This window comes from Aethalodelphis obliquidens, unplaced genomic scaffold (genome assembly GCF_003676395.1).
Source record: "Aethalodelphis obliquidens isolate GAN/ISIS:26980383/991018 unplaced genomic scaffold, ASM367639v1 scaffold8, whole genome shotgun sequence".
In the NCBI taxonomy this organism is placed as follows: domain Eukaryota; kingdom Metazoa; phylum Chordata; class Mammalia; order Artiodactyla; family Delphinidae; genus Aethalodelphis; species Aethalodelphis obliquidens.
The window spans coordinates 18646460-18662867 of NW_020837952.1; the positions used below are offsets into that span (position 1 = coordinate 18646460).

The 16408-nt window shown below is 41.1% G+C and overlaps 1 protein-coding gene across 2 annotated transcripts in view; it reads right to left on the reverse strand.

The window, feature by feature from the left end:
• PTPRB (protein tyrosine phosphatase receptor type B) overlaps positions 1–16408 on the reverse strand; it is a 112801-nt gene that overhangs the window by 79101 nt on the left and 17292 nt on the right. The window contains exons 1-2 of one of the 2 annotated variants that reach the window (XM_027107024.1): positions 6586–7055; positions 5971–6244 (exon numbers count right to left, since the gene is read on the reverse strand). In XM_027107024.1, the coding sequence (XP_026962825.1) occupies positions 5971–6244; positions 6586–6639 (328 nt within the window). In that variant the 5' untranslated portion in view covers positions 6640–7055. Of the gene's footprint in view, positions 1–5970; positions 6245–6585; positions 7056–16408 lie in introns of those variants that run through there. The other variant, XM_027107023.1, reaches the window with a different exon arrangement.

The window sequence follows — 16408 nt, forward strand, 5'->3', positions numbered from 1 at the left end:
AAATGCATACTGAAATATTTATAAATGAAATTAAATGATGACTTGGACTGTGTCAAAATGATATGCGGTGGGGGAGTGGGTGAGGATATAGATGAAACATGATTGTCTGTCAGTTGGTAACTGTTGAAGGTAGGTGATGAGTACATGCTCGTTCCTTATACTATTCTGTTTACTTTTTATGTATTTGAACTTTTCCATCTAGAGGAAGAAAAACAAAATCAAAACCCCCAATCCCTGGAAATCTGTATGTATACCTACCATGTTAATTTTAGTTGCATAGATTCATCTTTGTTTATACACATTCATACATTTAGAATGGGTTTGACCTCTCCTACAAGGTCAGAAAGTCGTCAGTATTATCCTTTATCCCCCAGGGGGATTCCAGGGAATTGGTGTCCAGGAATGGAAGGTGCAACAAATTTTCTTCCATTCTGTCTGGACAAATTAGATTTTATTTCTTGCTAATCTGTAGAATGCCAGGCCCACCTACAGAAGTCAGACAAATGGAAGAAGCTTCCAAACACACAAAAAGTCAAGTGCAGAGAACTAGGTTGGTTGATTCCCTATACAGAGCTCAGCTTGATCTTAGAATTCCTGAAATAACTATACTGCAAATGGCTGATTCCTAAATACTGAAGTCCATCACCAGAAGTTCAACACAATCAAAATCGATATTATTTCAGCACACTAACACACATTTAATCATTATTCTACCATTGTGTAGGCTAAGTAACTATAGATTTAAAGTATTTCATAATATATTTTTTTCTTTTTAAAAGTTGAATTGAAAAGTAACAACAAACTATCATATGTAATCTGAAAGAACAAAAACCAACTTAAAAATTATGTCCATTCTACAGAGTAGTGGAAAGAATTGGAGTTGGGGCCAGTAAATCTGGGTTCAAGGTCTAGGTCTACCATATATTATTAGCTCTATGGATTTGTGATTAGTTAATTCTTATGAATGTCAATCTCATCCCCAATCTGAAAGTAATAATAGGAAACTTACTACACACTTAGTATGTGACAAAAACTGTTCTAGAATTTATGTATGAATCAATTAAAACCTCAAAACGACCCTAGGAAGTGAGCATTCTCTTTATTATTGTCCCTATTTTATAGATTAAAAGAGGTGAGGAACTTGTTCAAGGCAACTTGGTTGGTAAGTGATGGAGGCCGCTGCTTTCAGAACTCAACTCTTAACCACCTGTGCCTTCATGATACTCCCTCCACAGGATTGTCATGTGGCTATAATTAAACAATATATGGTCAGTATAATATATATTTTATACTCTTACCTACTAAACAAGGTAGGTGAAAGTATTTTACATACTATAAAAGCACAAGACAAATATTAGAAAATATTATTTTCTTCCCGGGAAAGACAACAAATATTCCTAGGCATTACAGATTTAACCAGGCATAAAAAGGAATGGTACCAAAATCTTAATGCCAATGAATAATAGAAAAACGATGTCAACAGCTCTTAAACTTCAGTGTGCATTGATTGACTTTGATATTTGTTTAAAATCAGATACCCTAGGCTCCACTCTTTCTAAATTCATTATATATGAGGTAGAAGCCAAGAACATGCTTTTATAAAAAATTCTGCAAGAGAGTTTAATGCCAGTAGCTTACAGACATTATTGAGAAATAATGGCCTGTGTTTAAAGCCATGTAAGTGTTATGGACTGAATTGCATCCCTCTAAAGTTCATATGTTGAAGCCTTAACCACCAATACTTCAAACTGTGACTGTATTTGGAGATAAGACCTCTAAAGAGGTAACTGAGTTAAAATGGGATCTTTAGGGTGGGCCCCAACCCAATATGACTGGTGTCCTAAGAAGATTAGACACAGACAACACAGATGGACGACCATATGGGGACATAGTGAGGTGGTCATCTGCAAGCCAATCAGAGAAGCCTCAGAAGAAACATGCTGACAACTTGAGCTGGGACTTCTAGCCTCCAGAACTGTGAGAAAATAAATTTGCTCTTTAAGCCACCCTATCTGTAGTGTTCTGTTACAGAAGCCCTGGTAAACTAATACAAGAAGCAACATTTTGAGGTGGAAATAATAGCTGATATGGTGATTTGGTAATTAAAGCTCTTAAAATTTTTTTAAATTAAAGACAGAGGAAGGAGCCATGTATAAAGAGCTAAATTTTTTTTTTGCCTTTTGCTCTAGGCTGATTAATAAGTACCTGAAACTGACTAAGAAGTCATATGCCACTAAGGTATTCTTCCTGTAGTTAAGTTCTCTATGATTAGACTTCTTCCCTGGGCTCCATAACTTACCCATAACCCAAGGAGAATAGATCGTATTTTTAAGTACATTCTCCCACTAAAATATTCATTTTATTTACTAATATTTGTCTGTTATCATCTACCTATTCATCCATAGACCCACCCATTCATCTCCCCATTCATTCATCCATCTACCCATCCAGTTAATATTTATTGAACACCTACCATGGGTTAGATGCCATTTTAGGTACTAAAAAACTACTTCTTATTGGTGGGAAGATAAAAATCCCCCCAAATTTCTAAATGAAAGCTCTACAGTTTCATTTAAACAAACTCAAATGTCCTTAGGATACATTCAGGTAAGGAAATAAATGAAGTGGTCCAGGGGGATTCCAGTGAATTTGTATCTGAAAAGAGAGAAACCACAACTCAGCTCTAGAGAGTTCTAGGCAGCCTGGCCGAGTTTTGCCAGATCTTCCAGTATTTTAAGAGAATCCATACATCTGGTATTTATGTGAATTTTCTGCTCAATGCTGGTGAAATAATCTGAATTTTTCACAAACATTATGTGAGCCAAACAAAACACGTCTATTATTTAGACACCCAGACACCCCCAGGGGCCACTTTGCAGCCTCTGCTCTAGACTCTGAGGACACAGTGTTAACAAAAGTGTTGAGGTCTTCAATATCTGTTACCTTCATAATCTATTTCTGATGAATTCACAACTAAATAATTTGGCTTTCAATTTATTACAGTTGTTGCATTGACCATTTATGACCGAACACACCTGAGAGAGGCAGGGCAAGGTCTTCACCCAAGAAAGAAGTGGTAAAGCTCTGTCACCACTTTCATCCTGACCTTCTGTCACCTCTGTACAAGACTACAAGGGCAGAGACCATGCTTTGTTTGTCATCTTTATAAGCTCACCAATCACTGCCTGGTGTAACTCCCTGCAGTACCCATGCCTGATAAATGTTTGCTGGACTGAACTTGAATCCACATAGGTTTTTCAATTCTGATTTTAAATCTGGAGTGAAAACTGATTGGTGCTGAAATAGTTCTGATTTAGTTGAAATTTTTGATCTTTAAGGTCATGTCTACATTATGTTATTTTAGATAATTTACCAGGGTAAACAACCAGACAAATCACACTTGGAACGATACAGAATGATTACAGAGATAATCTAAGCAACTGTTGTATCTCCAGCCAAATCATGCCTTGCTCTCACCCTATTTTACTCTATACTGATAAGATAGGCATAATGGAATAAGAAAAGCACAACACATTTGAGTGACTTTTTTTGTTTGAAGTTATATCTCAGACTTAATATTATGCTACTAGTTGATCCTGCTTTAATAACAGTAAAATATGATTTCTGACACTCATCTTTGTAGCTTAGCAGTTAATATAGAGGAATACTAGTACTTTCTCTTAACTTAAAAGAAAACTCAGATATGTCCTTAAAATATAGAAAGCAAAAAAAAAAAAAAAGTGCTGACAAAAAATAAATACCAACCAAAAATATTCTCCCTGAAACATTAAAAAAAAATCTTAACTTAAAAAAGTTTATTTAAATAAAATTATTTTAAAAATATAGAGAGGGCTTCCCTGGTGGCGCAGTGGTTGAGAGTCCGCCTGCCGATGCAGGGGACACGGGTTCGTGCCCCGGTCCGGGAAGATCCCACATGCTGCGGAGCGGCTGGGCCAGTGAGCCATGGCCGCTGAGCCTGCGCGTCCGGAGCCTGTGCTCCGCAACGGGAGAGGCCGCAACAGTGAGAGGCCCGCGTACCGCCAAAAAAAAAAAATATATATATATATATAGAGAGAGAGAGAGAGAGAGAGAGAGAGGGAGAGAGAAACTCAAGTAGGGTTATACCATCACACAAATAAGTATGAAAAAATTATTATTATACAAACATCACTTTTGCTCAAATTTCATTCTTCACATTTGGCATGGAGCTCATAAAATTTGTGGTGAAAAGTATATTTGTGGTACTGTAAAAAGTAACTCCTTAAGAAAAATGATAAGACACTGAACACTAACAATTGGGCATGCTGACTAAGTCTTTTTTAAATTAAACATAGTCAATAAAATGCAAACATTTCTTACATTTCACAAATGTCTCTGGACTTGAAACACCTACATGCATAATTAAACTCAAAACATATTCTAACTAGTAACACCCACAGTGAGTCCTTTTTCATCAATGTTTTTTCCAAAAAAGTAAAACCTCTGGGCTAAATCAGTGTATTCTGGCTTAATGTCTTCATCTTTTCTCCCAGAAGCTTCTGATGGCTCACCTGTTTTTAAACATCATTCTGCCCCATTCAATACAGACACCTTATCAAATGTAAAGAACACATCTGGAAGTTCTATGTCATAAATTTCACATTATTAGCAATCTGAGTGTTCACATCTTCACATACCAAGAAACCAAGAACTTTATAACTAAAAACCCAGCCACTTAAACTCCTGAAAAATGTTCTAATTATGTGGTTGATTTCGGTCTCTCTTTGATTCCCTGTAAAAACACAACCACATTCTTAACAAGTGGTGTCTCTTTTCAATTCAAGTTCCTGCAAATCTCAGAAATTATCTAACATTCCTCTGAAGTAAGTCAAGTGATGTAATTGGGCATTCTTAATTAGTAAGAGAACAATTCATTGACTTATTACCAGGATCTAGTCACATTTCCTGACCTTACTGTAACTGCCCTGATAACGGACTGTTCTCTCACCTCTTCAAAGAACTATAGCTAAAGAAGTGATCTTTGTTCAGGTTGAATGTGAAAGAATAGCAAGGACGACACATTTCTAAATTTAACTTCTGGAATTTTTCAGTTAAATTTGACTTTCTCCATGAAAGTAAGCCTTCTCTATTGCAACAAATACGTTAAAAGGAAGACTAATGAAGTCATAAAACATCGAAGTCATTAGAGAATTCCGAGCACATCTGAGGGTGGCTCTGGGGATTAATGAGGTAACATGCATTGCAGCCCCTACCTAAGTAGGCACTTGGTTGGAACCTGGACCTGAATGACCAAGTCTAACACTCTCATTTTACAGATAAGAAAACTGAGGCAGGAAAGACAAACTCTTACCACATACGCATGGAAGGGTTTACCAAAAGTGAACAGAAAATGATTGACTTAAGGTGCAGAGTAACCAAAAGATGATCTGTGATATTGGCGTGGTTTTAGTTACACAAGTGATAAAAAATAACTTTCATACCCTCATCTCAAGGGACTTTTCTAATTTCCCCCTAAGAGTGACTCTATTCCTGATGATTTTATGTCCTGGTTCCAAAAATAAAACTAAGTTGAGGAAAGTCATATCCCTAATCATTGCACTTCCATTATTTATTCTAAAAACATTTACTTAAAATTATTCCAAGGCTTGACAATTTAATGCGATGGAAGCTCAAACCACATCACTTTAACAAATTCCCTCCACAGCCCACAGTTTCTCTTTGCTGCTCTCCCCGTTTAAGTGGCTAGTCCGCTGTTTTCAGCACTAAGGAAGTCTCTGAAAGTCAACCAAGCTGCTTCTGGCCAGATCTGAGGAGACTAGAAATCTTTGTCAATAGTTATCTTCACAGATGTTTTTACCTTTATTATTATTATTATTTTGTATGCCTGGAACTCAAGTGAAACATCAGCTTGAAAAGGCAGGGCTCAGCCGGAAGTGGCCTGGCCGTCCAACCGCACCTGTCACTTTTTACCTGTTTGCAAGACCACAGTTTTCTCTTCTCCATCCAGAGACATAATACTGAAATTATAGATGGTTCCCGCTTGTAAATCCTTGGGGTTACATCCATAGGTGGTGTTGTCTATCCTAACGGGGTGGCAGCACGCGACCCCCGACGTGTCACTGCTGCAGATGAGGCTAAAGTTACAGGGTGACGCCAAAGTTCTCCACTGGAGAGACACGGACCGGCTGGAGACCCTGGACTCTGTCAGGGTGAAGTTGCATCTCACTGGCTCCCCCAGTCCAGTCTGAAAAGGAAGCAGAACAACAGCTGAAGCCCGCTGTCTAGACCTGCCCAGAGACGAGTCCGTAGCAAGCTGCCCAAACTGCTCCACTCACCCCTGGCCCCCAGCCTGAGCCCATCCATCCTTTGGCCCCCCAGCCAGAGAAGAGGCCCGCAGCCCAGGAGGGTGGCCACTTTCTCCCTAGCTGCTTTTTGTCCGGAGCAGCTGGAAAGAGAAGGTGGCTTGTTGCCTTTGACAGTGGCACGAGCTGTCAGTCTGGCTGGGGGCTCAGAAGAGGATGGCTCATTCTTCCCCAGGGAGAGGAAGAAATTCCGCCCGCGGGGACCTCTTCTCGGGCCCCTCACCTGCAGCAGGCTCAGCGCGGTCCACAGGGCCAGCCCGGCTCCATGGCTCCGCATGGCGCTCAGCGGTTCCCCCTGACTCGACCGCTGGGCTGGGACGCGGGGCGGCCCCGACGGCCTGCGGAGCGGGGACCACTTGTTGCGCGCGCTCAGCGCGCCCCGCGGGCGCAGAGCGCTGGCCTCCGGGCTGACGACGCGCGGGGGCCGCCGCCGCCGCCGCTGATGTTGCTGCCGCCCCGGGCCGGCTGCGGACGCGAGAGGCGGCGGGGGCCGGCAGCGCGCCGCCCTTCCCACGCTGCCATTCTGACCCGCGCTGCCTCGCCCCGAGCCCCGGCCGCGGACTTCCGCAATCAAAAGGCAATTTCCTCGTCTCCCGGCAAAGGAACAATGCGCCGGCGAGGGAGGGAGCCCCGAGGAGCCAACGCCTGAGGCTGCCAAGGGGGCCCGAGGCGGGCCAAGATGCCCCCGCCTCTCCCGCCGGGGGTCCCGGCCGGGTCTGCGGAGCTCTGCCTCCTTCTCCGCCTCCCCGCCCGACTTTCACTTTTTCCCAGTCCGTGGTCCTCAACACCACCGTCTCAGCCGCAATAAGACTTGCGCCCTCTCACTTTCCATCTCCGCCCCCCGCCCCCTCCCTCCCTCCACACCCTGCGCCCGCCGCTACCTATCTTCCTCATCTGCTTTCTCCAGGGCCTCTTTTCCCAGGATTAAACTTGACCACAGCAGATTTCTCTAGGTCGCCTCACTCTTTCCTGAAGCCTTTTATTAGAGTGCTTTTGCCCTTCTCACCTCAAAGCATTCATTTGTCCCAACGTGTATCCCCCTGACACCATCAAGAGAAAAAGACCCCGAAAGGATGGTGTCCATTGTCAACTTGACCTTCATTTTTTCCTGCCATTCACTTTCCCCTTTCTCTTGTGTAGAGGTCTGTGCCCTCCCTAAATCTTACGCACATGGTGCTAACCAAGAACAAGTATAATCACCACCAATCGTCCAGCCCACAAGCAAAGCAGTTTCATCACGGACCATCCAGTAGTTAAAGTCATTTCATCCATAACTGTCCAAGCAATATAAGAAAGCAATACGAGCTCTCGTTTGTGGAAAATACGCTTGACGGCTCAGCTTCCCACATATTACAAGAAAGTGAAATTCACTTAGTTTTTAGCACTAACTTTATGCTAACTTTTAGCAACTGCTTCAGTACCTGAGTGATCATGTATCTGAAAAAGGATTTTAAAAGAGTTCCTGATAACCGAAGAACAAAAATGTTTAATTGGTCATAGGTGATAGTAGGAAAATATTGCAACAACCTTAATAATGTTTGACTGCTTTTCTTTGGGTGTCATCCCTGACAACTGCCGGAAGAGAGGAGATTTTTCAAAACAATATTTGAGCTACATCAATGGAAAGGATGGCATATTCTTTTCTTTTTCAAATAGATTATACATAAAGCTATATTACTGACTGCTATATCAAAGGTACCTACGTGGAGGAAAAGCAGAAAAAAACGAAAAAGTGAAAATTATTTCAATTCTTTTAGAAAACTTGTGTTTTTTAAAAAATTTTTTAATGGAAAGATGAAGTTTCTACTCCTTCGAAGATTCTATGGGCTTTTAATCTGCAGCCAGACTAGAGATCTTAAATTTCTTTTTCAAGTTAGCAGACACTCAAAGAAGTTCAAACCTAAAACACGTGTGTATTTCTGGGAAAATGGAATCTTTCTTATTTCTCTGCCCAGGTCACTTGTCTTACCAAAGAACTTTTGCCCTCCATATTTTGCCCCCAACTTCAATGACTTTTCACAGCCTGGCATTCCTTCCGGCATCATCAGAGATACTCCTCTTCTCTCCCCCTTAGAGACTGCAATCCTACAGGCTGCCTCCAGCCTTTACAGGGGTCTTTTTCAGCTTTATTCCTTTTTCACATTACCGTTTTCTTTTCTGGCTATATGCAGAAGACAATGTGATTTCCTCGTCTGTAAAACTGGAATAATATCTACTCTAGATACTTCCCAGAGCTGTTATGAAGAATAAGATCACATATGTTAAAGCACCTTTGCGAACTTTAATGTGCTGTCCAATTGTCAGTTTGCCTAGTAATAGGTTGCATCCAAATCACACAGTTTGCTCTCTTTCAAATTCATCCGTCACATAGGTCCCACTTACCTAACTTCTGCTGCCCATCCTTCTCTTTGTCAAAAACCAAAGAGGTTTTTACATTTTTCTCATAGATTGCCCCTCAGATTTGAAACATGCCTTCCCAAATTCACTAAATATCCCTCTGTCCTTTGCAGAAATCTTCTATAAATCCTGTCTTTTTCAAGTTCTCCAAGGTTTCTCACTTATTTATTTTTAAATTACATGTTACCAACCTACTATACCTTGACAGTTAATTTTAAAATAGTATTTGATATCCAATACACTGTCTGACTATAATGCAGTATACTGCCTTATAGTAGAGGCAACCGCAACAAAAAGGCAAAATGTGAAGAGGACTGATCAAACAAGGCAATAACAAAATATCCTCATAACACTATTCAGATGCTTCCAAATTCTGTTATTAACAGTGACCTGCTAATAATAACCCTGGGAATAGGAATTAGAAAAAGAAGGAGGAATTTCTTCAAATACAATTATTTAATTTTTGATCTATCAGAGAGACATATACATTTAGGGTCTTGTGCTTTTTATCTATTTTGATACCAATGTATATGAAGAATTATAGCAATCTGTGAAGGAAAGGACTGGGAGTCAGAGATATTTCTTTCCCAAAGGTATATAACTGCTGGTTCTTTTTTTGGAGAATCTTAAGGCTCACAGCAAAGCTCCCAATTAATTAGTGGGTCCTAAATAACCTATAGGAATGAATATACTATGAAACAAGGAGAGAAAGTTTAAACTCAGGTTTTTACTGATTACATTTTAAAAGCTGATTTACCTTTTAAAAACACTTATATTAATATGAAAAATTAGAGAGATGTGTAATAGATTCAAGGCAGTAATAGACTGGGAAAAGCTGCCAGATAACATCTCTTCCTAGAGGAGTTTATTTGAAACTACTGTACAAAGTACAAATAAGATGATTCATTTTATTCTTTGTTCTCATCTTTGTTTGGAATTCCTCAACTTCTTTTGAACCTATTTATCCTGTGTAATGACACTACATTTGCTTTAGAAGTTACTGCATTCCAGGATTTGGAATCAGCCTCTCTGTAACTTTTCAGGGGACAACCTCTTCTCTTTGCCACTAGGAAACCTTTCCCAGACTGCAGGGGAAGGGTGGGACTGCTTTTGGTTAGACATGAGTGCCTAATGTTAAACCGTTGGTTAAACAGCTGCCTTTTAAACAAATAGTCATAACAATTAATGAATAATTGTTCTAATTTATATATTCATTAATTATGATTTCATGGATGAAAGCATGGCTCTTATCATGTCATGAACATACATGTTGAATGATACAACCGATCATCAGGGGTTCCAGGGTCACACTTTGAGAGCTGTTACTTTACATCAGGGTTTGAGCTCGGTGCAGAGAAGGTTGGGGGCTGAAGGGAGAGTGGATTGGTAAAGTTGATTGGTTAATTCAAAATCCTCACTCATGACCTAAAAGGCCTTTCATGACCTGGCCCCTGCTTACTCCATGCCTCTCTCCTGCTTGCCTCCTATGCTCCAGTGGCCTGGGTCTAATAATTCATTTACTCATTCATTCAGCAAATATTGACTGAGCACCTACCGTGTGCCAGGCCCTGGTTTAGGTTTTGGAGACACCCCCAAGAAGCTGACTCTTTCCTGCCCCAGGGCCTTTGTGCCTGCCATTTCCTTTTCTTGGACCACTCCTGCCCAGGAGGTCTGCTTATCTGTCTTTCTCCCAATCTTTAGGTCTCAGCTTAAACACATCCCCATGGGGCCAGGCCCTTTCTGACCTCATAGGGGAAAAGTGTGCTGTTATCAATCTTCATCTCAGCAACCCATTTATTTAATTCTGAACATTAGTGACACTTGGTAATAATCCAGTTATTTATATGTTTGTATACAGTCTGCCTTCCCTAGCCATATGGAGAATTCCTTTAGGGCAGAGTCTTTGTCTGTCTTGCTCTTCTTGCACAGAGGTTGGCATACAGTGGAGTTTCAACAAATATTTGTTGAGTGAGTAGATGAATGAATGAATGATTGAATGAGTGAATCTTTGTAGCTGCTCAATAAATATTATTATCTGAATAAACACTGTAAACAAGTCCTTCTAGACATGTTCCTGCTGGATGCCTCAAATATCATCTTGAAAGGGAGGGAGGGATGGAGCAGAGGAATAAAAGAGGGAAGGGCAAAGGAATAAAAGAGAGGAAGAAGAGAAGATTGATTTTGAAGAGGAAGAGGTGGGAAAAGATGAATGGGAGGGAAGATGAAGGGAGGAAAAGGAGAAAGGGGAAGGAGGTAGTAACCTTTAGGACAGTGGTTCTCAAAAGCTAGTATCAGCATCATCTGAGAACTTGCTAGAAACATAAAATCTAAGGGTCCTACTACAACCTGAGGAATTTGAAATGTTCTGTTGGAGCCAAATAATCTCTGTGTGTGCCTGTGTTTGTATGTGTGTGTGTGCCTGTGTATGTGTGTGTGTGTGTGTGTGTGTGTGTATTTAACAAGCCTTCCTGCTCTAGTTGGTGAAAAAGAGCTATCCAAATTCCAAACAAAAGCCTTAGATTGTCAATCCCCTACTCTAAACTCTGATCCAGTTGTCATTTTTTTTCTTTTTTTTTTGCGGTATGCAGGCCTCTCACTGTTGTGGCCTCTCCCGTTGCAGAGCACAGGCTCCGGACGCGCAGGCTCAGCGGCCATGGCTCACGGGCCCAGCCGCTCCGCGGCATGTGGGATCTTCCCAGACCGGGGCACGAACCTGTGTGCCCTGCATCGGCAGGTGGACTCTCAACCACTGTGCCACCAGGGAAGCCCAACCCCCAGATATTTTTAAAAAGAAGAAAGCCTAGCAATTAGGGAATGTGTCAGTTAAAAACAATTACAAGATGGCAAAATCCTTTTCTCTGTTTCAACCTGAAACTGTTTCAATAGTACATTACAGCAAAAGTGAATACGATTTTTAACCTGCAGCCGGTGTCATGCATTTAAAAAGAGATTTATTAAAATTTAAGGTAAGATAATTTTGATAAGCAATTTTTAAAAAAGGACTGTGACTTTTGTGTTTAGAGATACTGTTTTGGGATATTTATATTTCAAGGAATCTTTCTAGCTTCCTAGGTTGTAACCTTCCTAGGTCATAGCTCTCCTGGAAAATGGAAATCATACAGGCATTTGGGGGTGGTTTAATGAGGGGGCGGATAAAATGAGAAGGTGCATGTTATATTTATAGCACCTCCCTGGCTAAAGGATGATAGTATGTTAGATAGTATGATTATTAGTACTAATAATAGTAGATGAATAACAATAAATCACGGATTCTGAGCACCCAGCAATGCTAGAGAGAATGACAAAGTCCACGGACAAGAATGTCTTTCTGAGAACATCCAAATAATCATAAATTACCATTGCTGTCAATCCCATACTCAAGAGAAATTCCTCAAGAGATCAGCACAGAAGACATTTACCGGCTGCTCTGACTGTCGGCAGTGCCAAGATTTTTTTAAATCCTGGAAGGGAGGGGTGGGAGTGCTGGATGTGTCTCTAACAGCAGCTCCACCATCTCTCCCAGACACATCTCTAAGGTTTCTTGGTATTCTCTTTCTACATCAATTTTTTACCCTCTTCCCTTCCCCCACTTTTTTTTTTTTTTTTTTTAAATCTGGAGGAAATGAACTTTGCATAGCTCTTGTCAGAGCTTTGTAACTGTACACAGACGAATGACTTAAAACCAGATGTGACTAAACGAATCACTTTTTCAACCTCAAGCACTTCTGCTGCATCTTCATTCCCACTCTTCTGGTGCTACTACCCCACCCTCGGAAATGAGTCGGCCCACACACGAACGGAATCAAGGCGTTAATGCGGCCAGTGGGGCTGCCTGTATGGGCGTGACTGCTATACATTCTGGTTTCAGGAGCAAGGTCATGATTCTCGTGACTATCCAAGCCCTAGGACAGTAAATAAACAAAACATGGCTAACATTGGCTTTAAGGGAAAGGAGAATAAAAACAAAAGAAATGATCACACATCTCATCTCCCTTAGACAGTGATGATTGGAGGGAAAAGATTCTGTCTTCTTTTTTTCTGTGTATCATGTCGTTAGAACATCATTTCCCATGAATTCACTGGAGCTCGCAAACAGAGGGCTCCCTATTTGACCAGCACATGCGCCTTTTCTGGCTTTTATAGTGTGATCTTAATATAGTTTTTAAAAAATGGAATAAGCAGGTAATGTTGAGAAAAACAGGAGATTTTAAAGGGGAAAAATATCTGGATTTTTCACTTTTCATTAAAAAAATTAAAAGGTGGAGGCATGCTGGGCCAGCATTCTGCTCACCTTGTCCACACAGCGCATCTCAGACTCCCCTGACTGTTGAAGCTGAGGTGATCAAAGTGGAAGATCAAAGGATCTTACCATGTTTTTCAAAAATATAATGATAAAACCATCAGCTAGATTAGAAACCTCTTGATGGAAGGAGTCATGGCTCTTCGTTATCTCTCCCACATGTCCAGGTTGTGGAGCCTCAATGTCTGTTCATCTATTGACAGTAAATATTCACAGCTCACCACTAAACAAGGACATGGCTAAGTACTGGGGAATCTTAAAAGCAATTGTATTCTTCAGTTGCTCCAATGCAGACCTGTAACCCTTAGCATCACAGAATCCAATAATACCTAGCACCTAAGCCTTAGGATAGGCTAGTGCCCAAGCAGCCTCTGACTCCATGGAAGACCAAATCCTTCTAGAATAATCCAGAGGTCATTGGATTCAGGCCACCAAGGTCAAAACTCTTAGCAAAGCATCTACTGCGGTATCCTCTCCACAGCTTTGCTGTCCTGGGCTGGAAGTACAGCCTTGCACAAAGAGGAGCAAACAACAAATGTTCACAGACACACAGATGAAGGGCAAGCACCTGGTAAAGCTACACTGGTAGTGTGTGTTCATTGGCCCAGATCTATTAGAGATCCAGATCAGAAGAGCTTTGATGAAAAAACAGGTACCTCCTGTGTACTTTCCAAATAAAAATCACCCTAGTGGTGATCTCATCTGGATTTAGCAATGGTAGGATTCTGTTGCCAGCTCCCCCAGAGGGTGGGAAGGATGAAAAGGATCTTCCCTTGAAAGACAGCCCCTGGAATTCATAGCATTTCCCCTTTCAGTGACTTTTCACTGTATTTCATAACTGGTTTTCAAAGCTGTTATTCTGTGAGTGGAATGAATACGTGGGCACAACCAATATATAACTGGGGTAAATTACAGGGATTTAAAGTACTTAGCAATCTTTTCCAGAGTTTATTTATCTTATCTTCATACTTATCATCCAGCTCATCCACCAGTTCTGACCCTTGGATTTACTGCTCTTTCTTGCAAATTCATCATCATTTCTCACGGTGTTTGCTCTCCTCTCCCCCCATCCACCCCCTCTCTCCTCCTGGTCCTTGAAGAAGATGGACAGGTCTTTGTAAGTCTGAGCCACTGGTCTACCCCTAACTCAGGAGCATCCCTTGGATTCTACCCTATAAAAGCCCTTAAGCAAAATACTCTTTTTATTTTTTAAACTTTTTTGTTTGGAAATAATTTCAAACTTACAGATAAGTGGTGAAAATTATATGGAGTGCTACGACATATCCTTACCAAGACCCACTCATCTTTTTTCTTTGAGCATTCCCCCACATTTGCTTTATTATCATCTCTTTCTCTCTCTATATGATACTTTTACCTAAACCATTTCAGAGTGGGCTGCATATCTTCTGAATTAAGTTTGTAATCTCAGTAAAGATATCAAATTTAAGAAATGCAAAATTGATACAATGCTTTAATCCACAATCCGTATTTCAACTTCGCCAGTTGACTCAAGCATGTCCCTTTAGCATTTTTTGTTGTTGTTGTTTTTTGTCTGTTAAGGAGCCCACCCAGGATCCTGTGTTATATTTAGTTGTCAAGTCTCTTAATCTTCCATAATCTGGAACAATTCATCGGCCTTTAAAAATGATTTTTATGACACTGACTTTTTTGAATGATACAGGTTAGTTATTTCTATGGTACGTGTTTTCCTCCATTTGCATTTGTCTGATGTTTCCTGATAATTAGATTCAAGTTATAGATACATCTCCAGCAGAACTGTTCCTCTTCTCTTGTGTTCAATGGTTTTTTCTAACAGGTTGACTATTCAATTATTCTCCAATGGATCATAAACATAATTGCACATTAGAATCAATGGGGAGATTTTTACACTCTGGTGATGATGTCCTGTGTCAGTAAATTCTGATTCAGTAGGTCTGAGGGAGAATTTTGGAACCTGCATCTTCAAAAAGCTTCCCAGGTGATTCTGATGTATGTAAGACCAGGGCTGAGAGCCACAGACTTCCTATCTCAATTTGTACATCCTGGTTTCTCCTTCCATCTCATTTCCCCTCCTTTGCTGTGTTCTCTCCTCTCTGCATCAACCCTCATCTGGGTTTGACCTCATCTGCTGAGGGAAACCCATGTGTCAGAGAAATACTGGCAGGTTAAAGAGCCCATTTCAATGCACATATTCTGTTTGATGGTTGCATTTTATGGGCATATGATTTATATTGTGACAAAATATGAACCCAGTCTTTTGGTGCACAAAATGGAGAGTCAGGCAAATCCCCTATAACTAAAAGAAAATGAAAGAAAAGAAAAATCCTTGAGATTTTAAAGCCAGAGAGGGTCGAGCGAATTGTAAACCATATTATGCTGTTGGCACCTAGTAATCCATATTAGTGGGCCATCTGAGAGAACTGCAGCCCTTTGTCAGAATTAGACTTGAATGATGCTAATTATAAATTAGGGTCTTCAGGAACACATCCCTCCCGCAATATCGTACCCGCTAGAATGGACTTCCTGTACTAGGGGCAGTCTCAGAAAAGTCTGTTTGTCTTTTATCCCATTCACTCTGGACAATCTAAGAACTACCCTTGGTCCTGAGGAATCATTAGGAGATGGTGTGGGGTGCTTTGTTTTGCTACATCTTTGTACTTCTCCTTCTAGGTGTTTGTCTCAGTGAAGGGGAATATTGTCCCATCTTTACTTCTGGCCACAGAGCGGTGGTGGCAGTGGAGAGACTCCCCTGTGTTTAAGTAGCACGATGAAGGGCTCTGGGGTGGGAGGAGGTGGAGGTGTTTTGCATTTGCCACCGCACTTATTTGGAGACTCACGTTGGTTTGTGATGTCTCTGAGGGCCAACTGGAAGGAAGCACAGAGCCGTTAAACTCAGACCAGCACCACAATGGCTATTCATGAACTGAGGAAATGTGGTCCGTCTCCCGGGCCCAGGCCAGGGCAGGGTGGGGAAGGGAAGAAGGGGGTGTGCCTTCAAACCAGATTGAGGGATGTTGAGTAGAATCAGAACCAGCCAGTAACATTTTTACTGCATGTTCAAGGCTTGATTCCTTTGAAAGCAGTTTCACATAATAACGCTGGTCCATCTGGTTCTTAGAACAACCCTGTGATGCAGGCAGGGTAGGGGTGATGAAACAACAACAGGAAGTTAGTATTGCTTGCGAACATTATTGAGTACTTATCGTGTATAGCCAAGGCACTAAGCACTTTTCTTAATCAGATTTTAATCCTCACAACTGTTTTATGAGGCAGATAGAGTACCTTAATTATCCTGATTTTAGAGAGGAAACAAGTATGACGAGTAACTAGTAGGTGACACCACTTGCAT